Genomic DNA, 26,937 nt, shown 5'->3' with positions numbered 1-26,937 from the left:
ATAGCATATTTTTGTTACTTACATTTAGTCTCTTACTAGGCAAACAAATTCAATTTTTTTAATTTAATATAGGGTAATTCAGTAATAATATATAGATTATAATTCACTTAATGAACGATTTTGCATCCACATCGATCTATCAACAATGATAAGGTATTTTTATCAATTCTCATTAGTTTTGACATTTTCCCCACTCATTCGCATGGATGGTATCTATGCGTTCGAGTGGCGCTTCGATGGAGGCCAACAGTAGTGATTGTAACATAATAAAGTACAAAGTTATAGTTTAAAAGTTTAGTGACACCACATTGCAAAAATATGCTGTAAATACAGTTTAAAATAGTAAAAAGAGGCTGTCCGGAAATGGAGCCAAATGTTTTTAAATCCGGACATTGTATTGGAATTGTATGTATCGATGCCGTGAGTACACAATTTTCAAATAAAACTGAAATAATACTTTGAACATCATCAACACATGAGTAATATGTAATAAGAACAGTACTGTGCGTCGTTTAATGCGGATTCATTGAACCAATCAGTGATGATTGCAGTTAAAACCACCAACATGTCTGTCCAAACAACTAAATCACAAACATTGCATACTTTTGTATTTTTGAACGAATACAAAACACATGCATTCTACTACTTTTTAAAGAATTGATATATTTAGTTAATTTTGAAAAGCTTTGCATGGTTCAATTTTACAATTTTATGTTAAAACATAATTGTTCGGATTTTGATTTGAAAAATATCCGGATTTATAGCCATGATTTGCTACATTTTTCGTTGTAGTGTTTGAACTTAGTCAGGTAACCAAGTTACGATAGGCAAAATTCAAAGCTTGTCAACTAACTCATAATAATCTATAGTTTTTCATGGAGTGTTTAATGCTATTCAAAAAGAAACCCATTTGGCAGAACTACACTTTTCATAAGGGAAAAGTGGGTCAAAATGACCCCCAATATTTGTGTGTCGGAAAACACACAAAATCACATGAACTACTATAACGTTTAAACGGATTATATTGAAAAGTATGTTTTTTTTTTGTAAAAATACACCATTTTCGTGGAAAAATGCAATTTTCAACAATCTTTGTCTCTTTTTCTCGAAATAGTAAATTTGCAAAGTAAAAGTAAAAATTCCATTCAAGATATAAACTTATAGCAGCCATATGTGCAATCAGTCTAAACTAAGCTAAACTCAATTATTTACAAATTAATCTCTAGCAAACATACCATCATACAAGGTACACACATAAATGTTGCCCTCCCCCTCCCAATTAAACCCATCAAAACATTACCCAAATTATAAAAAAAATGCGGTAGTTGATTCCCAATCAAACAGTGAGTAGAAACAACGCTTACTACTGAACCGCCGAGGCTGCTAAAACATTGGTACAATTCCTTATTGTTCTCCACATCATCACTTTTGCAAGGAAGTGACATTTCTTTCAGATATGGCAGCAGCAACACGGTTTGATATAATCGGTATTACAACTACCGACAAGAGGCCCCCATACACTGCTCATACCGTCCGGATTTTGATTCACCGCGGTAAACCGCAAATGAAAGCCCTTGAGTTGCCCTACAAAACTTCATATTTAGTTTTTTGACCAAAAATAAGTCAATTTGAAAAAAACTTAATTTACAAAATAACAGGTTTTTCTCCATTTGAACAGGTTAATCCAAATACAATGTTCATTTTGAAGTTCATATAACATAAAGTAAACATGCCAAATTTCATACAAATTCGTGCATTTTTACTATAGCTATAGCAGTTTGATTGATTTTGTATTTTTTATATATTAAATCATTGGTGGTTATTTTGTACCACTTCCCCCTAATACAAAAATCTGAAATTTTGCAAAATATTTTCTTTCATATAGGAAAACAACTCCTGTAAATTTCAGCTCGATCGGAGAACATCAATACAACCTCTCTAGGCAAGGTGGTTGCGGTGCTCGCAAAATGGCTCAAGTTCAAACACCAACCCGAAAACAAATTTTTTTCGGAAATTTTTGAAACGGCATAGGGTGCAGAACCACTTGGGCACTTCCATGATTCACTTTGGCATGGGGGGTTTTTCTCGGCCGAATTGTCTGAAACTCTGCAATAAGAAACACTTCAATACGACGCATATTGTGGCCAAATATGAGCTCTGTAGCTTTCAATAAACCCCACTGCCGAAGTGAATCAAAAGTGCCAAGAATAGGATCCGGCTCCCTATTTGGATTATACCTCAAATGAAAGCCCATGAGTTGCCCTACAAAACGTCATATTTAGTTTTTTTTTTGACCTAGTTCGGTTGGTAAGAAAAAAATCGATTTGAAAATCACTAATTTTTTTTTATGAAAAACTTGTTTTTCTCGATTTGAAGTACTTTTAAAATTTACATACCATGCTTATCTTAAAGTTTATATAACGTAGAGTAATAATGCCAAATTTAAACATAATCCGTGTAGTTTTACTATAGTTATATCAGTTTTTGTGATGTGATGTTGCATGTTTGGTGACATGAAATCATTGGGGGTCATTTTGTCCCACTTCCCCCTAATATAAAAATCTAAAATTTTGCAGAACATCTTCTTTTATATAGTAGAACAATCCCTGAAAATTTCAGCCTGATCGGAGAACATCAATACAACTTCCCTTGGAAAGGGGGTTGCGGTTCTCGCGAACTGGCTCTTAATACTCCGTTGCCATCACAGACATTCTATGTTTTGTAGTATATAGATGTCTTATGATGATTTTAAACTATTTCATTTTAATTAAGGTCAATTTTGCATAGAAATATTCACAGTTTTTAAAGATGTTAGAAATGCTGTTGGAAATGTTGATACTAAACAATTCGCTGGTGCTAAGCCTGCATGTAAACTTTGGGTGTTAAAATGTTGTGCTAGCTTCAGTGTGAACTTCTGAACTCATTCTTAAAATCGTACAGCATTACAAGAATAGTTTTTTGCCCAAAAAACTGTTTATTGTTGAATTCATTCATTTATTTAGTTAACATCTACACAGATAACACTGAATCAACAATTTCACGCCACAATACTCGGTTCGTGGCCGCATCTCTCCATCCTCGGTTCTGCCCCACGCTCGCCAAATCGATACGCACTTGATCCGCCCACCTAGCTCGCTGCGCTCCACGCCTTCTTGTACCAACCGGATCCGAAGCGAACACCATCTTTGCAGGGTTGCTGTCCGGCATTCTTGCAACATGCCCTGCCCATCGTATCCTTCCAGCTTTGGCCACCTTCTGGATACTGGGTTCGCCGTAGAGTTGGGCGAGCTCGTGGTTCATCCTTCGCCGCCACACACCGTTCTCCTGCACACCGCCGAAGATCGTCCTAAGCACCCGACGTTCGAAGACTCCAAGTGCTTGCAGGTCCTCCTCGAGCATCGTCCACGTTTCATGCCCGTAGAGGACTACCGGCCTTATGAGCGTTTTGTACATGGTACATTTGGTGCGGGCGTGAATCTTTTTTGACCGCAGCTTCTTCTGGAGGCCATAGTAGGCCCGACTTCCACTGATGATGCGCCTCCGTATTTCACGGCTAACGTTATTGTCAGCCGTCAGCAAGGATCCAAGGTAGACGAACTCGTCGACCACCTCGAACGTATCCCCGTCTATCGTAACACTGCTACCTAGGCGAGTCCTGTCGCGCTCGGCCCCACCAGCTAGCATGTACTTTGTCTTGGCCGCATTCACCACCAGTCCAACTTTTGCTGCCTCGCGTTTCAGGCGGGTGTACAGGTCTGCCACCTTTTCAAATGTTCGGCCGACGATGTCCATATCATCCGCGAAGCAAACAAATTGACTGGATCTCGTAAAAATCGTACCCCGGCTGTTAAGCCCGGCTCTCCGCATAACACCTTCTAGCGCAATATTGAACAACAGGCACGAAAGTCCATCACCTTGTAGTAGTCCCCGGTGGGATCCAAACGAACTAGAGTGTTCGCCTGAAACCTTCACACAATTTTGCACACCTTCCATCGTCGCTCTTATCAGTCTCGTGAGCTTCCCGGGAAAGCTGTTCTCGTCCATGATTTTCCATAGCTCTACGCGGTCGATACTGTCGTATGCCGCCTTGAAATCGATGAAAAGGTGATGCGTTGGGACCTGGTATTCACGACATTTTTGGAGGATTTGCCGTACAGTAAAGATCTGGTTCGTTGTCGATCGGCCGTCAACGAAGCCGGCTTGATAACTTCCCACGAACTCGTTTACTACGGGTGACAAACGCCGGAAGATGATCTGGGATAATACTTTGTAGGCCGCATTTAGAATGGTGATCGCTCGAAAGTTCTCACAGTCTAACTTGTCGCCTTTCTTGTAGATGGGGCAGATTACCCCTTCCTTCCACTCCTCCGGTAGCTGTTCTGTTTCCCAGATTGTGACTATCAGGCGGTGCAGACAAATGGCCAGCCTTTCCGGACCCATCTTTATGAGTTCAGCTCCGATACCATCCTTACCAGCAGCTTTATTGTTCTTGAGCTGGTGAATGGCATCCTTAACCTCCCTCAAAGTGGGGGCTGGTTGGTTTCCATCTTCCGCAGTACTGACGAAGGCATTTCCTCCGTTGTCCCGTCCTTCATTGCCTGTGCTCTCAGCACCATTCAGGTGATCGTCGAAGTGCTGCTTCCACCTTTCGATCACCTCACGCTCGTCCGTCAGAATGCTCCCATCCTTATCCCTGCACATCTCGGCTCGCGGCACGAAGCCGTTGCGGGATGCGTTGAGCTTCTGATAGAACCTACGCGTTTCCTGAGACCGGCACAGCTGTTCCATCTCCTCGCACTCCGTCTCCTCCAGGCGGCGTTTTTTCTCCCGAAAGAGGCGGGTCTGCTGTTGCCGTTTCTGTTTATAGCGTTCCACGTTCTGCCGGGTCCCTTGCTGCAGCATGACCGCCCGCGCTGCATTCTTCTCCTTCAAAACCTCCTGGCACTCCTCGTCGAACCAATCGTTCCGTCGACTCCGTCCCACGTACCCGACGTTGCTCTCAGCTGCATCGTTGATGGCTGCTTTTACTGTTCTCCAGCAGTCCTCAAGAGGGGCTTCGTCCAGCTCACCCTCTTCCGGTAATGCAGCCTCGAGTTGCTGCGCGTATGCCGCTGCGACATCCGGTTGCTTGAGCCGCTCTAGGTCATACCGGGGCGGCCGTCGGTACCGTACGTTGTTAACGACGGAGAGTTTTGGGCGCAGTTTGATTATTGTTGAATAACTTGCTTATTTCAAGGGTAATTGCATACAGTTAGGCGTATTATGCAGAATCACAAAGTTTAATTTTGCAATAAAATGATGGTATACACAAGTGGTAAGAATTTTGACATCATTTTCAGATTCAGGAGAGCCAAATTTAGTAGATAGGGAAATTTTACTTTCCAAAATATGCCTAATTATCCAATGATCAATTTCGCCCCAATGTGTCATTTTCAATTTTTGATGTTTAAAATAATTTTATGAAATGTTAAATTTAGTTTCATAAGAAATCGATTACATAAACTGATAGAGATCAATGAAGTACTGATTTTACCGAAATAAATTTAACAATTTTTGGACTCCAAAGGAAAACATGACGAAAAGTTGTGAAATAGTGATCAATTTGCCCCCGGATTACGGTACTCACACGCAAATTTGTATGGCAGTTCAGCAAAAGCACACACCTTACATTCAATGCACAATCCAAAAGTGTACGTTATATGTGCGATACATGTAGATTTTGTTAGATCCAATATATGTCAAACATGGTGTGACGATACTTTGATGTGACAAAATTATTTAGGTATGACTCCATTGGAGGGCAAAATACCCAATAAATCGAGTCGTTTTTATCAGACTTATAAAATAGACATTTGTGGCCCGCGACGTATTTTAAGAGCAAAGTGGTGGCCCGCATAACCAGTTAGGCAGAGGATCACTGGAGTCGTTAGCCTATCAAACGACTATATGCAGAAACTACAACCTTCTCACTGCTCTGTATCGGCAGAAATAAAAGTTTAAAATTTTCAATGTTCACTAGCGCTGCCTGGTGACAGAATATAACAATAATCGAGCATATACCACGTAGCGCTTGACCTAAAAAATGCAATAACATTTTTTCCATAACAACAAAACAAGTCAAAAATTCGTTCAACTTTCGCGATGTTATTAAGATTTGAATGTAGGGTCAATATGACCCCAAGGCACAGAAAACGTAACTTTTTTTTTGTGGCGCAGACAGAAGGTTAAGGACAAATTATGACCACTTTTACCTCGAATTCACGATGAAAGTCATCGGCCAGCCAGCGAACCGTCAGCGGAAGTCGATTCCAGGGACCAATTCGGAGCATTTCGGTGAGAATGCGAAAGTTGTACTCGAAGTTGCTCTCTTTGCGTTGCTTTCGCTGCAGTTCGGGGATCTGCTTCAAGCGACGGGACACCTTGGGCTGCTGCCACGCCCATTCAAACTGCGAACAGAAACAGGGGCAATGGGAGTTGAGTTATTGACAAGATGCAGATTTTGAGGAAAAGAGGTGAATACATACCCGGAGGGCGGAGATATTGTTTGGAAAGCCATGGACTATCATCACCATTACCCTGTAACGATTTATAGACATAAAATCCATCAACATTTTCGCAAAGCTTTTCACGTGGTTTTTCTTTTTGGTTAAGATTAGAGAAGATATTCAACAGTTGTTAGACTACAAATACAATCACGGATTCGCTTCATGCTTGTTGTAATGAAAAAGCATAAAAATCTACGATTTAGTATATCATTACACTTAGCCACACTAATCAGTTGCTTAATTGATAGAAAAAATAGAAAAAAAAATCATTCGTGTTTCTTTACTCTGAACCAATACACGCGTGTTCATTCTAGATAAGTTATGGGCCCAGAAACGGTCACAGCTTGAAAAATTTTGAATCAGAAAGTTATTGCTCGAGCAAGTAACATTTCCTGGAACGACACTTTTTCTCAAGATAATACTGGGACATGTGTCTAAGATTTGACTCTTGATTTAACTTACTTATATTTCTTTATTATATTTATAAAAACAGTTTGCTTAAAATGGTTTAAATTTCGTTTTGGACAAAAAAATATAAAAACTATTTGTTGAAATATCTAAACAAAGATCTTGAAATTATATGAACAAATTTTTACTCTGTGTTTATAAATTTACAATATATTTTCACAAAATTGTAAAATTCAATAGCCAACCCGTTATCTTCTAAGAATACCTTCGGAATTATGTGTTAAACGTGGCCCATGGCTGGTTCCTAAAGAAATTCTTCTGGTGAAGCTCATGTTGGATTCAAGGAGAGATCTTTTTAACAGAAACAATATGCCACCAAAAATATTTTACTGATCCCCTATGAAGCTATATACAATTTTCGACATAGATCTCAAAAGCATCTTCCAAACAATATATCAAATATTTGGCCAAGAATTTCGTCAAGAACTCAACAAATCACTGTAAATCAGCAAGAATTCACAGTAAATCTGCAGAAATCCATACAAAATCTTGTTAGGGGCTTTATATTACTAATACAGACAAGGCGGATTTCTCAATAAATTTGCCCAAAATTTCAAGAATTTTAACATTGTTTTGGGCTCAGCTTTTTGCTAACCGCTACGAATCTACTAAGGATTTAAAAATAAAATAGATAAAGGTTCTTTTCTAGAATCCACTAAAAATATTCTAGGCAATGTAACAATTACCTTTTAAGTGATCTGTCAAAGATGCTCAAGAAGCTAGCCAATTATTGTCTCGATTCCTGTTGAGATTTCTGCAAAGATCTCAATAAAATTTACCATGAATCTAAATGGAAATCTATCAAGCATCTCACCAAGAACATAGCCAGAACTCCTTAAATATCCTTTTAAGAATGTTGATGTTCTATAAGATCTCCTTTGAAATTGATCAATATCTTTCCGCAATATATCTACAAAGCATTTCACAAGAAAGCGGTAAGAATTGTGAGAATAATCTACCAAGCAATTCTCTTGGAATCCAACCGATTTTTTCGTAGTGCTTGAATTTGAAACAAACCGGTATTCTTATGTTTGCAATACATATTTTTCCAGTGTGTTATTCGAATTCTCTGGTATTTCTTATGTTTTTCCCGGCCATTTGTAATACCCGGAGCTGAAAATTCCATAGAACACTATTTTTATCGTAAGATATGGGAGATTGAATTTTTAAACTTTTTTGAATTTTGAGCCGCCCTACTGTAACATTTCTTTTGTATTTCATCACCCACTCAATGCAACTACATTTGTGGTCTAATAACAATTATCGCGATCAGAGGCGTCTGGTCAGCCTGTTCAACCTGTTCATTGGACAGGTAGACCATTTGAATCAAAATCGTACAACTAATTAAAAAATTCAACAAATCTTAAAATAGCTTAAATGTTTTCAATATAGTGTGGGTTTATACGCACTACATAGAAAGTAGCACAGCAATTGTCCCAAGGCGCCAAGAACGATCGCGTAGTGTGCTGAGTTCTCGCACCATGGAAAACGCTCGCTTGATACCCACAGCACGAGTGTGGTAGTTCACTAAAGACAGCAGCGCAAAAGTTGGAAAGACATGCTACTGTGCATTCAACCTGTTCAACTGCAACTGTTGAACCAAATGCCATATAACTAAGGTCCCACATACATTCACAGCTCAGTAATCTGTACATGCTCAAAAGCATACATGTGTGGAAACAACCCGTTCAACAGAATGAATTGAACACTTTTACTCTTTCCGAATAATTTGTGCACTCTAAGGAGTTTCCTAACATAATGTTTTTTGTTCGGAATAGATCAAGTGCCCATCCATCCGGATCTATTTACACCAACTTAGGATATCGACATTATAACATGAGAGATTTTAATAATCAAAATCACATTGATAACCATCAAATGCATACCAGAGATGCATTTGAACGCGTTCTGTTCATGTTCTGTTTAAAACTTGTGCTCACGAGAGCCGTGTTCAAGTTCAAACAAATTTGTCGTTTGATCACAGGACTCTGATCATTGCGTGGCAACCGTCACGTATATGGCAGATACAAATTGGATGGAAATGCAGAAGCATTAAAATTCATAGTACTTTTATTCGTGTCAAGTGAAAAGCTGCATTTAATAAGTGAATAGCTATTTATTAATATAATTTCTTTTTTTCAGGTCGCACTACTAACGATCGGAAATCAATGATGTGATAGTGACCGACTGACGATATAAATTCTAAACTCATATTCTGGTGTTTTCATTGGCAAGATTATCCGATTGATCATCAAAGTGCAAAACCGTGGTATGGTCTTCAGATAATTTTGACTTATTCCTAAATAAACATGCATTGTATTTTGAGAAGTTGCCGTTTATCACAAATTAATTGCACAACCATTGATGCACATCCACTATTCGAATATTGATCGACTTTGTAATCGCCAGCAGCTCAACAAGTTTTCGAGAGTTCTGTTTGATCTTTCGACCTTGACACTTGCTTTTGCCGGGGCGAGCGACGAGGGCAGGATCAAACATGTCGCGCGTCGGTCTCGTAAGTGAAAAAGTGCCGCGATCGGTTAGTTCTGTTTGATCTTTCGACCTTGACACTTGCTTTTCCCGGGGCAAGCGACGAGGGCAGGATCAAACATGTCGCGCGTCGGTCTCGTAAGTGAAAAAGTGGCGTGATCGGTGAGTTCGGTTGGAGTAACTGAAAAAGTGCCGCGATCGGTTAGTTCTGTTTGATCCTTCGACCTTGACGCTTGCTCCTGGGCAGTGCGTCAAGAAAGCCAGAACAGTTTTTTTTTTATTCTTTTTGGGTCGCGCGCTTATTTTTTTTCCTGAGTGCTTTTTTATAGCCGAGCAAACGAGTGAAGCCGAAAGTGGATTGTGGCTGCTCAGTCAAGGATAACGGATCAATTGGTGAGCTCGTTTCATGCTACTATTTCTAATCTATAAAATATATGATTTATCAACAAACTATGGATGGTTCGTCACTGTGAGTGTCGACACAAACTCTGATTCATGATTTATTTATGTTTAACATTTTTTTTTTCAGAACACCTTTTATATACCTTTATTTTTGTAATTAAAAAAAACTTTGAATGGTTCGACACTACAAGTGTAGACTTGCGAAAGGTTCACTTTATTCAACAAACTTTGGATGGTTCGCCACTGTAAGTGTCGGCATAATAATAAGAGTGTTCTATGATGTCCCAACCAATCGAGTTTTTTGTTTCTTTTCAAATGAGTAAAATATAATAACACATGCTTTCGTCCTGACAGCTGTAGGAATGTTACATTTAGGTATTTGTTCAACAAACTTTGAATGGTTCGTCACCTCAAGTGTCGGCATTATTTTCCTCTACATAGAAATTGTTCATATCAAATGAAAATATTATATTTACGTATAAGTATGTATATATCTCACAAATCATTGTTTATCATGGTCTAATCGCTTATCAAAGTGAATCCTATGACCCAACGATCCTCCCCATTAACAAACATCCCTCCCAGTAGCCTTTGTGGAGATGCAGAGGCAAACACGGTCTCCAAAAAGCAAAGGTTACACACTAACATTCCTTCCCCCAATCCCACCTGACTGCAAGGACGTGGCCGGCGCCGTTATTGACCCTGTATAAATAGAGGCACTGAATTATGCACACTGAAGAAGATTATGGCCAATCCCAGCCGAACTTCTAGTTGATTCTTTGTGCATTTTCACTGACTTCGGTCAATCACGGAATAGCAACCATTGATATGTGTAGTCAGTCTAAGCTAAGCTAAGCTAAGCTAAGCCAGCAGCTCAACAAGTTTTCGAATATAGGTAGCAACACGCCTGCCATTTATTTACGTCGGAACTAGTCGTATAACTATCTTCTGGTATTAAGCGTTCTGCCAAGAACAAAAATACAGGGTATGTTTCTATATTTGCACGTTCCGAGGAGATTTTCTATCAATATGTGTAATTCTTGATCATTAATCACAAATTTCAGTTGGCGCAATAAGCGTATGCAATTCCTTTGTTGGAGCGCAGTCATGGCCCAATCAACAGATCCACGCTGTACTAAAATCAGGGTAGATTGTGTATAGTAGAATCGTGGGACTGAAAGGGAAAAAGTACGTTAATGCGAGCTTGTCAGAAAAATTGGGGAACACGAATTCGCGATCAGTCTAGTGATCCTTGTGTTTGTTCAAAAACTGAACATGAACACAAGAGCAATCAAACGATCATTTGATCGGCGTTAAGTCAGAGGGGGCCAAGTACAAAATTTGGGAAAATTGGGTTATTGTCTCATTAGATGCGAAATTACCTTACCTCCGTTACACTTTGATCAGATTTGATGAATGCTGTAAACTGCGAGAGGTATATAATAAATTTACTTTGGATGATCAATAAAAATCGATAAAAGTGTGCAGTCAGAGTGGACCAACAGCGAAAATGATCAGCGCACTGAGAAATGCGAGGAAATGAAAATAGTTCAAGAGATTTGCCAGATTTTTCGACATCAAATGATTCTTCTACTTATACTTCAATAGAAACTCATAAATATTACTTTATTCGATGCATTTGATTTTGATTTTTGACCATTTACCATATTCAGATGGGTGGTCGGAAATTGCTACAATTTCTGTGCAGACAGAGCGGACCAAGTGTTAAAAATCAATAAACTGATTGATTGTTGCATTTTTTGAGACAATTTCAGAGTCCGATAGAAGTTTATGGTTGTTCTATGTTGTATGTATGGCATGTCCTAAGACCCGCTTATTGAACCAGCATATTTTGGTCGGTACTCAAGATTTTTACTTGGTCCACTCTGACTGAACACACATTTGAATATTTCTGGTCTTCAATGCCCTGACTTAGCAAAACCTTAATTTTCAAGCTATCGTAATGCCACTGATTTCGGTATTGACTATATGGATCATTGAAGAATTTACAATAATGAGGTCGAAGGGTCTTGATAATCTGTTTATTTTAGATATATGCACCCAATTTGACCATGCAAGCATTAAATGATTGTTATTTTTCAAGAAATTGTTCAGTCAGAGTGAACCAACTCACTGAACGGTGGTCTTTAGTTCAGTCAGAGTGGACCAAGTACACATAGGCCATCAAAAATATCATTCTATTAAAGGTTTGGATTATGATTTTTCATGATTATCACTTCACATTATATTGTTTGAAAGTAACACAAAGGAGTGTAGAAATATTGAATCAAAATTAAAACGATTTCAAAAATTACGGCGCGTTAGACTTTAAACCTATTTTTCTCGAAATATCAAAAATGTCACTTGGTCCACTCTGACTTAACGCCGACCATTTGTAAACGCTGACAGAACATGAGCGTTCAAAATGCATCTCTGATGCATACCAAGCAAATGTAAATTTGATTCATCCATTGTTAAACCAACAAAATTATATTCTGGTCTTTGGTGAGCATTGCGCAGTCAATGGAAATGGAATTTTCTTAGAGTGTAAAGTATGCAAATATGATGCTTACTTTCATGCAATACTTAATCGGTTTCTCTAGACAAGTTCAACCAACCAATTTGAACAGGCTGAGGAAGATGATAGAAGCGATAAAAGGTCAAGAAGAACGTATTATCAATGAAATTTGCGCAGTTATATTTTCTTCGTAGACTGCTCCGATTTCCATTTTTTAAATAATAGATGATTCCTTATTTGTTTTCTCTATAAATTATTGTGAGATTTATGTTGTTTTTAACTCAAGAGCGGTCGCGCATTTAACCATCGAAAGTACCACCTCGCTTGAACTGTGTATGAAAAACGAGCTTTTTCAAAGGTGCGTGTACTCAGTACACGCATGCGACCGATCTTGGGTTAAAAGAACACAGTTAAAAATAATGAAGATTACACGTCATGTAAACTTCATTTGTGCGATGTAAACATGACGTCATGTAAACTTAATTCTGAAATCATGTAAAGTTATGTTATATGTCATGTAATCACTCAAAATCCTGCTGGATTACATGACATATAATTGAAGTTTACATGACATGTCATGTAAATATCCATTATGTACCACGCTCCAATTATGTGCATTATATGTCTCAGAAATTTACACGTTTCGTTCGAACTGTGAAGGATTTACCTTTCTAACGGAATTGTCAGGTCGTCACCGAAGCAGACGGCGTGCAAATCATTCGCGATGAGCTTTTTAACGGTAACACGCAGGTATGCGCGCATTTCAAACGCAATGCCAAAGTTCAAGTAGGTTTTATTATTTTTCGTTCTTCAGGGATGCGAATATTTCAAATTAACTGAATCTGAAACATTTTATGATTGTATTATCACTGCGACCTTCTCAGTTAATCGAATACCGTGGATTTTTCCTGCAGAGCACAATACACAATGCACACATATTCACCTATTAGTTGCCTGGGGACCAACAAAATTATTTTTGAAAATAGTGTTTATTTTTGTTTCTAAATTTCTGCCGGATACACGAGATAAATAGAGTTCTGTTTGATCTTTCGACCTTGACGCTTGCTCCTACGGGGGCGAGCGACGAAGGCAGGATCAAACATGTCGCGCGTCGGTCTAGTAAGTGAAAAAGTGGCGTGATCGGTTAGTTCTTTTTGATCCTTTGACCTTGACGCTTGCTGCTGGGTAGTGCGTCAACAAAAGCCAAGTTTTTTTTTCCTTTTCGGGTCGTGCGCCTTTTTTTTCTGAGTGCTTTTATACAGCCGAGCAAACGAGTGAGGCTGAGAGTGGATTGTGGCTGCATAGTGAAGGATAAAGGATCAATTGGTGAGCTCGTTTCATGCTACTATTTCTAATCTATAAAATATGTATGACTGCACATTTAATCGTTACAATTGTGGGACGTAAATATGAATTTTCAACAAACTATGAATTGTTCGTCACTGTGAGTGTCGACACAAACTCTGATTCATGAATTATTTATGTTTCACATTTTTTTTTATTTTCAGAACACCTCTTTTTACCTTTATTTTTGTAATTAAAAAAAAAAAAACTTTGAATGGTTCGACACTACAAGTGTAGACTTGCGAAAAGTTCACTTTATTCAACAAACTTTGGATGGTTCGCCACTGTAAGTGTCGGCATAAGAATAAGAGTGTTCTATGATGTTCCAACCAATCAAGTTTTTTGTTTCTTTTCAAATAAGTAAAATATAATAACACATGCTTTCGTCCTGACAGCTGTAGGAATGTTACATTTAGGTATTTGTTCAACAAACTTTGAATGGTTCGTCACCTCAAGTGTCGGCATAATTTTCCACTACATAGAAATTGTTCATATCAAATGAAAATATTATATTTACAACCTTTGTGGAGATGCAGAGGCAAACACGGTCTCCAAATAGCAAATGTTACACACTAACATTCCTTCCCCCAATCCCACCTGACTGCAAGGACGTGGCCGGCGCCGTTATTGACCCTGTATAAATAGAGGCACTGAATTATGCACACTGAAGAAGATTATGGCCAATCCCAGCCAAACTTCTAGTTGATTCTTTGTGCATTTTCACTGACTTCGGACAATCACGGAATAGCAACCATTGATATGTGTAGTCAGTCTAAGCTAAGCTAAGCTAAGATAAATTTCTGCCGGATACACGAGATAAATATCCAGCTGAAAATTTTTCCAAGTTACTTGACTTGAACTTACCATGAAATTTGGAAAAAAACAATCACCGCATTTATATTACTAAATGCAAGAATGCATATTTGTACATTGATACATTTTGTTGTTTCTGATAAGTTTTATAGCTGAAACTTGCAAAACCCAGTTAATTACCAATTTACTGTTTAAATAGGCGCTACTAACCAAAATTTATAAATATATTTCTTGTTGTTGCACAGGTGGTTGGTTTGGGCACGCGACGCCTCTGAGCGCGATATGCAAAGTTCCATCATGCCGAATGGTTCTATTATATTATTATTATCCTTATTTAAGATGATTATAAAACGAAGCCAAACTTTGAATTTTCAAGTGCACAAGACTGGAGAATTTCACAACAGTTCGTGTTGAAAATCAATCAAATTGCTTGCTTGCTGGTTATGACCAATGGGATAAATTTTCAAGGCGGAGAGCTTTTTGGTTCTCAAGACTTGTGCTCTAGAAATTTTGGTTGTGGTTTCATTCTGTAATCACCCAAGAAACATTTGCCTATTTTAAAATCATTTATTAAGCAATTTTTCACAACTACGTACTGAATAGTTGCTTTATTATATTGCTTTGCAGCTGCTACGCACACATTGTTCAAGCAAATCTGGCGAAATTATTAGGCTACTTATCATTTAGTGATTGTAGTCATGTATTGTAATGATGTTTATTCAGGTTTCACTTAGCCTAATAAGGACTGTTGATTTAACAACGTTAATTTAAGGTGAAACAGTTTGGAATCAACTTCTAAGATTGCACTAAAACTTTAAAGGCACAAATCTCGCGAAGAAAGCATCCCACTTTTTATTTTGGCTTTGTGCACTAGCAGAAAGCTTAAAATAAGAAGATCAGGACATTTGCCAACTATTCCTCCAGTTTGGTGCCTTAGAAAACGTGAGTAGGTGGAGAAGTTGGCCATTGTGCCGGCCATCTTTGCATTCCGAGATGTTTCACCTTAATAAACAACATTATTGTAGTTTAACTCAGCATCATGTTAAACAACATTTTAATTATTTCCATGTGAAGCCTTTGTTCAGGCGTTGTTCACAAAATTTGGAGAAGTTATAAAGCGTGTCATCGTATATTGACATTGTTCTACAACTTCAAAATCGATTTATAAGCATTTATCTCAGCTTTCATTCAACGCGTCCTTGAATTCATTTATCAGCCTTCCAGTGTTCAATATAAACCTCTTGTAGCTGAATATTGATCATGCTTGAGCTTATATTCAACAATGTCTAATCAACACGTGCTATGCTGATCAACAGCTGAACAAGCGCATTACTTCTGCTGCTGTTCAGTACTGATGCAAGCTGAATTCAGTCGGATATTTATAGCGCACAGTGAGAAAATTTATGACAATGCTGGTCAAAAATAAAGTTTATTCACAAAGTAAAAACAGTCTGAAATGATTAATTGAATTTCATAATAAATTTTAACTTTTTTAAACTTTAATTTAATTGATTAAGGTACCCCGGGGCAAGTGAGAATCCGGGGTAAGTGGGGCGTTTCGTCATAGCTCAACTAGGAAAAGTTTTTCATGGGGGTATTCTTCTAGAAAGTTGAAGATACAATGACAAGGAATGTATTTAGTACTAAACATATTGTTATTTTTATAACCATGTGGTTCATGTAACAGTTGTCAGTTCAGCGCCATTTTCAACTTGCATGACAAATTGTGACACGTTTCACGCCTTGCATTGACTCGCAAAAAATAAATGTGTTTTAAATCGAATTTCCATCAGTAAGCTATAATTTTTAGTATTATTACAAGCTGCTAACGATAAACCAGTATTATGTTTTCATTTCATATGAAATTTTCGATGATCTATCTTACCCCAAAATATGTTTGTACCTGGGGTAAGTGGGACCTATCAAAACAAAAACCAGAATCAAAACTTTTTGTATACGTTTCATACATTTTGCTAGAAAGTAGCACTAAAACATTCAAACAAATGATTTTTATCAAAAAAGATCAACCTCAAATTACGTAATTGCATAAGAGGGAGAAGAAAAGTGTTATTATTCGTTATTTTTTATTATTTTTTTATTTTTGAAATATGACTTCAAAATTGAACAAACACACAGCTGAACTTTGAAATGCATCATGAGAACGATTACTTTTCTATGTTATTTGAATTTTATTTGTTATTTCTCCCAAATTAAGTAGTGATGGAAAACAATTCCACAAACAATTCTGCCATGCATATAAATAATAACAAAACATATTTATAATTTTGTCAATTTTTGAATGTTTATGTGCTACATTTTAATTAACAACTTATAAATGATATATTTTGAACATGTTTAATTCCTCTTTAGGCTTTTATTGAGGAATTTTCAGTTAATATTAAATGTTAGGTGACATACTATTAAATAAAGGGTTTCTTCCTAAAACGTAACGTATTTTATGGTTGATCCCTTATGTACATCAAATATGAACATAAAATTGAAAATCTATGACTTATCAATCCTGTTATTGTAATGGTTGACTTACTGATGTGGATTGACGCATGAAACTGGATGTGTCCCACTTGCCCCGCTTAGCGAGGTAACTGCGTCCATTGGCTCATTCTAAAACTTTCTTCCAAGGTTTTCTTAATTTCGAAATTATTCTATTAGTTTCATGCATACACCAGCAAATATGTTGCCAAAACGTGATTGTGTTGTTGGATTTGAAAAATATTGACATTTGAAAATTTTATTGAACAATTTGTTTGAACTATCGTTTTTTTTCGTTCCCACTTGCCCCGCGGTACCTTATATAAGTATACTAAAATTCATTAATTTCACATATTATATTTTTCATTAGGTTAATATTTTAATCATCTGTCGTATTTATTCTACCTATTAAGCATTATAGAAATATAAAATATATTTCAAATATTTGTATGTTAAACGTGCTCTTTTTAAGTAGATGAAAAACCCGAATTTAGTACTACAGTCGCCTCTCCACATCTCGATATCGAAGGGATCATCGAGATAGGGAGAGATCGACACAAAGAACAAAATTTTGATGAATACTACTCCGTTGCCAAGAAAGTAATAAACAAACAGATGCCATTTTGCGCTCCTAATTTGTTTTGAATCCCAAAACTTTGGTCTAGTAATCTATGATACTGATCATATCGACATACGGAGAGAAAATTGGGAACAAACAATCAACAGATACACATCGAGATATGGAGATATCGAGATAAGGAGGATATCGAGATATGGAGAGAGAAAATGTATGCAGACTGAAGGGACTTATGAAATCATCGACATAGGGAGAGATATCGAGATGTAGAACATCGAGATGTGGAGAGTCGACTGTATACCATTTAATTCCACTAGAGTTTGTATCCTTTGACAGATACGCGAAGATTCACAAACCAGGAAAGGAAATGCGAGAAATCATCTCGGCCGACGGATCCCCCACTCATAAACTGGCGAAATGGTTAGTCAAGGAATTCCAGAGTATGCCGAATTCATTCCCCACTAGGTCAGTTAAAAACACCCAGGAGTTCCCCCAGAAACTATTAGAGTCAGGACACATCGAGGATGACGAGATGGTGGTTTCTTTCGACGTAGCGGCTCTTTTCCCCAGCGTTCCAGTAAAGGATTCCCTAAATCTTCTCGAGGACTGGTTATTACCCCAAAGGACGGATGCAGCATGGAACTTCTTATATGTTGTAGAATAAAAGCTACTATATTTGCATTTTCGAAGGTTTATTCAGCTCTTACTCAAACCACAAACTTAAAGTGGAATAACAGCTTTTTTATAAGCGGAAATTAATTTTATTCAATTGGGTCCTAAAATGTTTAATGAATTCCTGTTTTTATTCATTAATACGAAAGAGCATGTTCTTGCAACTACTTTAGCAATTTTTCTAGCTCATATAACGACTATAACATTTTTAAACTTCAATTTTAAAAATGATTCCAAATATGAACCTTGACACTTGTAATCACATTATGACAATATGACATTCTTTTTTTCGACAAAAATGCCACGGGGCTTATAATTTTAACACTGGGGTTGTTCCTATCTGACATTTCGGAAGGGACACGGAAAACAAAATATACCCAAAATTTGAGTTTAAACCAAGGGGTGTGACAAAATCCCAAAAATCATAAAAAAAATGTTTTTTGGACTTGAACCAATGAAATTCATTTAAAAATTGAGTAACATGTGTTTCTGCCCTAAAATTAAGCGTTTGATACTAAAATTGGGACAGGGCTTTAGGACCCTATTAATGATTCAACTAAAAATTTGTTCAGCAATGGTTGCTGCAATGCGGCTTGTATTAAACACGTAAGTATCTTAAAAGCTACCAATTGTTCCTTGGGCACTGTTTTAGGATTCGCTCGCTCGGATTCACCGACAGGGACGGGCTCACCTGGGAAACGGAGAAGGACCGAATGCGACGGGACCGTCTTCTCGGGAGCTCTTCTTGCTTCTGCACAGAGGCTGGCACGTTTTGCTCACCTGCAAATGGTTGGAAACAATCCGACGGAACACTTCTTCCTTTTTCTTCGGGAAATCTCCGCAATGGAGAATGAAATTCCAACTTGAACTGCTTCTAATTATGAGATTTTCGCTTTATTGGACTAATCTTACACGTGGTTTGACAAGTAATGACATTTTTTTTTCTTTCGTTCTTTTCCATGGCCTACTGCTCTCCAACAATCACCTTAAGAGATTTTCAACGCTTTAAAATAGTTGTTTTTTCTTTATAAAAATCTCTATGTGTATGACTGAAACTTAAAGGTTACTATCACCCAGAAATGATCTGGCCACGTCGCCGAATCTTGTTCTTGTAACCATACCTATGGGACCAGCGAAAGATTCATTATAAATTTGGGAGTTATGGAAGGAATCTATGGATTCCTAGGAAAAGTTATCTACATATTTTTCAGGGATTTTAAATTATTATTCAAAAATATGTTTAAGAATCGTCCAAAAATGTAGAATTTTTCAAAATAATCCACCTAAAATTGGTGCAACTTTTTCTAAGGAATTTCCTTTAGAAATTCTTTATAATTCATCACGATTTTTTTTCTCGGAAACGTCCTAGAAATCAACGAGGAAAATATATACATATTATATATTATAAATACTTACCCAAGGAACTCACATGTTACAATTGATGCAGATTAACTCTTATACGACTATATTTAGTCATATATCAGTTGATATGCTTTAATTATAACAAGTGTGTTACTTGGGTATACTATATGTTATATATTATAAATACTTATAAGTATCGTTAGACTGGTCCCAAAATGGAATACTGGAGGCCATGCTCAGTATGCTTCGTATAAGGTAATCGTGAATAAAAAGCACAAACGGAAAGCGCTTCAAGCTGATACCTGGCCAATTAAAACATAACGTTCTGGGAATTCTTCGACTATGCACAGCGAACGTGGAAGCCTACAAAACTGCAGCCTGATAATTGAAGCAATCGAATAACATTAGTATGTCATTGTTATTATTGGCTCTGACTGTCGTCTATGATTGTTGAATGTAGAACTATCAATAATAATATTGTTCATGCTGAGTTGTGTAATCTGTAATGTAATTGCCTGTTGATGGATACAAATGAATGAATAAATCAGTCCAAAGAACATGTTTACCAAGAATATATTAACCAGGAACTTCTCCATTACCAAATCATCAAAAAGTACTTTTTAAATCACAAAAGCATTACAAACTTCTTTGATACTTATGCTTTAGGACTTCAACACTGACATAAATTTGCATAAAAGCTGTCAAACTTGCATGCAAGTAGACTTAAATCGACAAATAAATGCATTTTCAACCATGAATATCGCAAAAACCAAACATGCTATGACATTCTTGAGAACGGCAACATCGGTGTGATAAAATCGAATTTATTTTCCATTTATTATTTTCATAATAAGTAATTTAAGGATAACCGAACGTTTAAAACGTTTAAAAATTGCTGTAGGTCAGTGCGTACATATCTTTAAAAGCCTATGCTGTTCAATAGAACGACCATGAAGAGTTAATTTATTAATACTTTAGAATGCAATTAAAATTCACGATTTAGCCCTCTAATAACAAATACATATAGTTTCATTAGTAACCTAAAAAAAACTTTGAACACGCTCTTAACTTTACTTTTTTTCTGGGAGTTAACAAAATGGCATGTCAACAAATTTGGCCAAGAATAAATAAATCACTAGAGTGACTTAGTGTCAGAGATTAATACAATTTTATTGGTGGTTTTTAAATTTCAGTAGAATGGGAAAATATACCAACATACAATTTGTTAGGATTTTTGTTACGCGAAAAATAATGTTTAACCTTAAAAAACGATTTTTCTTAGAAATTTTTGGAAAAAATATCTAGTTCTTCAATTAGAAATGTTGAATCCCAACACATGGCCCGAAGGTATTTTGTTCAGGGAATTTGAGGGTTAGTCGAAAAACTAAGTGTGACTACTGTCTGCTATGTAAACTACAACGCGCGATGGAACGCCTTTCAGTATACTCCAGCACCAGTACCAACGAAAACTTTCGACGCTCTGATTTCCGTAACGATTCCCACTACATGAGAGGGAGGCACAGATACTACACACGAAATATGACACAAAGTTATTTCAAACTGCAAGAAAACTCCTGCTTACCAACGACAATCAAGGCAGACTTGATGAAAATCGCTAGTTTTCTTTTGTTGTGTACCTCCGACCGTTCTGGACAAACATGGAAAAAGGGCCAATGTTTTCAATGCATTTCATTTTCGTTTTTATTGGAAAAAATAAAATGATGCGTATTTGAATACTTTATATTCAATCAGAATAAAAGGTGCTATCGTGACATTACTTTTGAATAATAATGAATAGCTTTTCAATCGATTTTTTGTCACATTTGATAAAATTCAAAAATATATTTTGATCAATTATTTACCAAGTTTGTCCATTGTTTAAGATCTGGGCTCACAGTGACAGTTCGTGACAGCAAAATCTCGGCTCACCATGACGTTCATAAATTTCGTATCGGTTTCTCCCTCCCAGCCCACTACCATCTCGGACGAAGCATAATCACCGCTATTGACAACCAACAACATCTACCCAGACGCGCCGTAGAAAGCATGATGGAAGCCCCTAATCTCCCCAACTCAGTCGTCGCTCATCATAGTCGTCTGGGCCCTGAGGTTGGCGTCGGAAATAGGGTCTTCCACCCTGCTTGCACAGGCAAGTACTTTTCAAATAAATTTTCTTCGGCTGAACTTTCGTTGCCTCAAATAAACCATTGCCTTCAAATTTTTTATTGGTGTATAAGCTTTCTTTCAATTTACTGAACAAACTTTCTTAAGTGACCCATAAGAGTTAAATCGGTCCAACGACGGTTTCTTCGATACGCCTTGCGCAAATATCCTTGTGGTTCCGTCTGCCAAGTTACGAGGATCGTTGCCGGTTGATTGGTCTAGAGCCAGAGTTGGTTGTCAAATCAAAGTGATATTGATAGCTCGCAAGTGATATTGATAGTTTTAGACCATCAGCTATCAGCTGATATGATGGATATTAAGCAACTCTGTCTAGAGCTGCTTGGAGTTCGTAGGGATACGTCAAGAGCTCTCCTGGTTGCTGACATCTTGCTAGGCCGAATAGACTGCAGCTATATACCTGGGAGGGAGAACCCGATACGAAATTTATGTATGTCACAGTGAGCCGAGATTCTGCTGTCACGAAATGTCACTGTGAGCCCAGATCTTAAACACTGGACTAACATGATAAAAGCGCGTAATTAATCAAAACATATTTTTTCATTTCATCAAAGGTGACAAAAATCAATTCAAAAGTATTCAAAAGTAATGTCACGATAACACCTTTCATTATGATTGAATACAAAGTATTGAAATACGCATCTTTTTACATTTTCGAATAATAATGAATATTGAATGCATAGAATACTGTGGCCGTTTTTCCATGTTAGTCCGAATAGATCGAAGGTACACAATAAAAGAAAACTAGCGGTTTTCATCAAGTCTGCCTTGATTTTCCTTGGCAAACTAGAGTTATCTTGCGGTTTGAGAAAAACTTTGTTTAATATTTCTTGTGTAGTATCTGTGCCTCCCTCCCAGCTATATACCATCAGTGCACCCGATTCCGCTCATTTAAGGGAAAATGTGTGTTCAAATGGTTCAAATGTTTATTATAAAATAACTATTGTTTCGATCAATACTATTTCTTTGTTACAATGTAGTTCCAAGTATAGGTAATCAACGGCAAAATAAAAAGAATTTGAAAAACTCATAAAAAAATGTTTTATTGCATTTGTTAATGCATCTAAGCACGCTAAGACAGCTTCACGCAGCGCATGTGTTAAAACTACACATAATGAGGCAAATAATGCAGAACTGGCTGGCTGAGTGAAAATTCTGTGTAGTTTTTTTTTTGCAATTTGTCATCGTAATAGGCTGTTTTTCATCACGCCAATCTGTCATAAAACGGCCTACTTTCCTGCACTGAAATATGCAGAGCGGGAATAGTCATTACGCAACTGAAATCAGTGCTGTAATGATTCATTACCCAATGCTTTTTTATTACGCAACTGTTTTGAGTTGCGTGATGAATCATTACACAACAATTTTTCAGAAATTGTAAAATAATGGTGAGTGCATTTCGATATTATTTCTGATGCTCTCATGTGGTCTTCGACGAAATTGCAAAAAATGTTGTACGTAACTCGTTGCAGAACTCGATTTTGACAGCACTCGTCGCAATTATCCTACTCGGCAAACCTCGTAGGATAAATTTACCACTCGTGCTGTAAAAATCATCATTCTGCAACTTGTTCCGTAAACTACTATTTCCCCATTTGCTTCCGCTTCAGCTATTTGAATGAAAAAGGCTCGGTAATTTTCTATTATTGGTCACCTGATCGCACATAGTGCACCATAATATGATAATATATTATAATAATATAATATATTATAGCCGTGGTCACCAAAGTGCGGCCGCGGGCCGCACGTGATGTCTGTATCTCTTAAATCTGATAAGTTCTCTACATTTTTTGATGGGGATGCTGTTCTACCCAAAAAGTTATCAAGAACAGCAAACTAAATTGTTACGAGAACTACCTATCCACTATCAGTAATAAAAATAGTTGAAAAAACTGGGCTGAGGATCACTGTATAGTGGTTTCACGTATACACGTTACATGTCACCAACACTTCTTAAAGAGTGCTGGTGGAAAATATAAACAAAGATCAGATGTGCCCAGCAAAATCAAACGGCAGTATTTTCCACCAGCAAATTTGCGCATGTGTTCGTGACACCGCTCGGCGAGAGCTCATGCAATTACAGTGACTTTTTATCACTGATAAAAATCCACACGCTCGATCTGTGTGTTTAAAATTATGGATCGATTCAAAGACGTCCATATCGATTTGCTATGATTTTCTTGCAAACTTCGTGTGTGTTACACATTAAATTCCTGTGTTTTGCTTCATGGATTGATTCATCAATCGACAACAGGGATTCCATATTTTTTCCACATAAGTTCCCGAAGCTTTCTCTTCAGATTCGTATGTGTCAACCTATGGACGCATAGATCATCACACCAACACGGATTCAGTGTGTTTTGCTTATGGTTATCTTGTGTCATAATCATCATGTTCAAGTTGGTCGATTCATTGATTTGCGCAATGAGATTGTTATGATGAAATCCATGAGCTATGCTATCGATTTCCATGTTCAAAGCTTCTAAATTGTTTGTGATCAACCCATGGGATGCCTAGTGAACTGAATTGCGGTTGGACCTCGTGTCGAACGACAGTCATCATCATGCTTCCAAAGAGAAGAAGCAAATTTTGAAGCTGAAAGTGTTAGATGAAAATTTATGAATTCGATTTTTCTTTTATTAGTGAAGTTGACCGATGTACGAGAATTCTACCTTTCTATAAGAAAACATTGATTATAATGTATAGTTTAGTAGAAAAATCGGATTCCACTAACAGATTTTTCTGGCTTTCAGTTTCGAAAAAAATGGAATATGCTTATCCCTAGCTTCCCAAATTATGGATTTGCGGCGCCCCGCTTGTTGCTGGCTCACGGGTTTGAAAAAAAAATCAAGAGAGTTTGCGACAAGCAGAGGAGCCTCGGATCCATATTTTGGGGAGCAAAAGTTTTTCTACCAAATTTCTTCTTTCAGCCCCATGACATTTATGTTCTATCACACATGACTATCTAAAGCTACTACATTTCTAATTCAATAAGCAAATCAGTTGGGTTTCATGATTTAATATTTGGAAATTCATGTTTGTTTCACATGACAACCTAATGTTGATACACATGTTATTATACCGTGAAATCAATGATGAAATCCATATGGCTACCACACTCAAATCATGTGGTTTTCCTCATTGCGCAAATCTATAAGTAAAACACACGACCTTGACGTGTAGATTTTTCTCAGTGAGTGACCAACCAGGTCAAAAACAGTGATCAAATCACTGAAAAGTAGAGTGGAGCGAGATCTGACTTTCCCCCCGCTACTAGTCGCCCTGTGTATGATTTGATATTTTTTCCAATTTGTTTGTTATCTTGACCACTGTGCGTTTATGAAACATTGATATTTGATTTAATAAATATTTAACATTAAATTTAATGAAAAACTGACAGAAAATCCTTATGAGTTGCAAACTTACCACGGTCCCCGGTTGGATGTCCTTTTGGCCCCGCCAGCATCCTGGCCGCCGTTGTGCTGTTTAATCCGCCGGTTTGGATCAACGGTGTACCCGATGTACGTTCGACCGGCAAACTTCGGATTGATGCTCTTGCTCACCAACAGGTACACTCCGTAGAAATCTTCGATTTCCTGCACTTGCGGTATCTGTGACGCCATTTGGCATTCAAATAGTATAAAACTCACTATCGAATTACAAGAATTATTTAAAATAATTCAAAAATACGCTTATCAGTTCGTTTTGTTATTTACATGCAATATGCTTTCGGTCACAGGGATGGATGGTCGGGTTCAAATCGGTTATGCCGACTGTCGGTCTAACGAGCCGCCCCTTCCAAGCACTTCTGTAAATCCAACACCCCATTTTTCATCACCCTTTTCAATATTTCCGTGTACAAACTGCCACTGATAAAAATCCAACCGTAACAAGCATTAAAATATTTTTGGAGGTCTCATATAGTGGTTATCACGCCAAATGGTATGGGTGCCCTAGTGTAGATGTAGTTGTGAACCTTAGAGGAAAACAATATGCACTCAGTCTCGAAAAACACCCAGAATTCGGGTATAAACTTTTCAAATTGGGTAATATTTCCATATGCATTTTGATGAGTCTGGAAAGCGTGTGCAAGTTTCTTTGAGGAAAACAAAAACAAACTGTGTATGACGAGCGTATGCTAGTCTACGTGTGTTCAAATGTCACTAAGCTCTATAAAAAGCGTGACAAAAGTGGGGTGGGGTGCACTCAGGCAAATTAACTATCGATAAACATAGGAACCCCTTATGAAAATTCGCCACAAGAAATCGGATTGAAATATATAAATTTGCCTTATGAAACCAGAATTTGAAAATAAAATACAATTCCGCGGCAACCTGGAATCGAACCAAGAACCTTGCGATTGATAGGCCGAAGCGTACACTACGCGCCTATCGACGCCTTGATGCGGAGTGATGCTAAAACGATACATAAAGCGTTCGTATTGCAATAATCGTTCCACCTTTCATAAGGCATAATGTATGAAATTCGATAGTCCAGTTCGCTGCGTGTGGGTTGAATTTACAATGATATAATATCATATTATGTATTAATTTGTGTACCGTTTTGATTCATATTACGGACAGCTTCAAATTTCGGACACTCTGCTTTGCATGGGAAACATTTCACACGAAATGTTTCAATTTTTGCTGCTCAAAAGTTCTCATTTTCGAGGCTCGTTTTAATAAGCATTTTCAATAGATACGTATGAAAATTTATAATGCCCAACTGCCTTAGACGTTTCTTCAGTGGTTGGACGATTTCAATTGATGATTTGACTTTTCTGATTATGATTTTCATTGGCTGTCCGGAATTGGAATCAAAATGTCCGGAATATGAGGCAAAAGTAAGGGAGCGTCCGGAATAAGAATCATGAAAAAGCCACACATTCCCATTTATTTAAAATTATTCAAGTTACGGAATCGAAATCTTCAATCATTGTTCGAAAGTTAAGTGTTTTGAAGTTTCGATAACACAAAGGAATCATACAGAATGATTCATTTTATATGCTTTATGATGAGTTATACTGCACTGAGCCCTTAACTGTCCGTAATATGAATCAAAACGGTACCATCCCT

General features: G+C 37.3%; 1 protein-coding gene and 1 long non-coding RNA gene across 3 annotated transcripts in view; one reads left to right on the top strand and one right to left on the bottom strand.

The window, feature by feature from the left end:
• Positions 1-25,658, bottom strand: part of LOC5564168 (structure-specific endonuclease subunit SLX1 homolog) — a 31,342-nt gene extending 5,684 nt beyond the window's left edge. The window contains exons 1-4 of one of the 2 annotated variants that reach the window (XM_021851725.1): positions 25,579-25,658; positions 25,289-25,511; positions 6,525-6,576; positions 6,252-6,446 (exon numbers count right to left, since the gene is read on the bottom strand). In XM_021851725.1, coding sequence (XP_021707417.1) covers positions 6,252-6,446; positions 6,525-6,576; positions 25,289-25,485 — 444 coding nt within the window. In that variant the 5' untranslated portion in view covers positions 25,486-25,511; positions 25,579-25,658. Of the gene's footprint in view, positions 1-6,251; positions 6,447-6,524; positions 6,577-25,288 lie in introns of both variants that reach the window. The other variant, XM_021851724.1, reaches the window with a different exon arrangement.
• Positions 8,814-9,341, top strand: LOC110678615. The gene is made up of 2 exons (XR_002501779.1): positions 8,814-9,096; positions 9,156-9,341. It is a non-coding gene; the product is annotated as an uncharacterized LOC110678615 (long non-coding RNA).
• Positions 25,659-26,937: the final 1,279 nt, after the last annotated feature.

This window comes from Aedes aegypti, chromosome 3 (assembly GCF_002204515.2).
Source record: "Aedes aegypti strain LVP_AGWG chromosome 3, AaegL5.0 Primary Assembly, whole genome shotgun sequence".
NCBI classification, from domain to species: Eukaryota; Metazoa; Arthropoda; class Insecta; order Diptera; family Culicidae; genus Aedes; species Aedes aegypti.
This window is presented reverse-complemented; position numbering and strand designations above follow the sequence as displayed.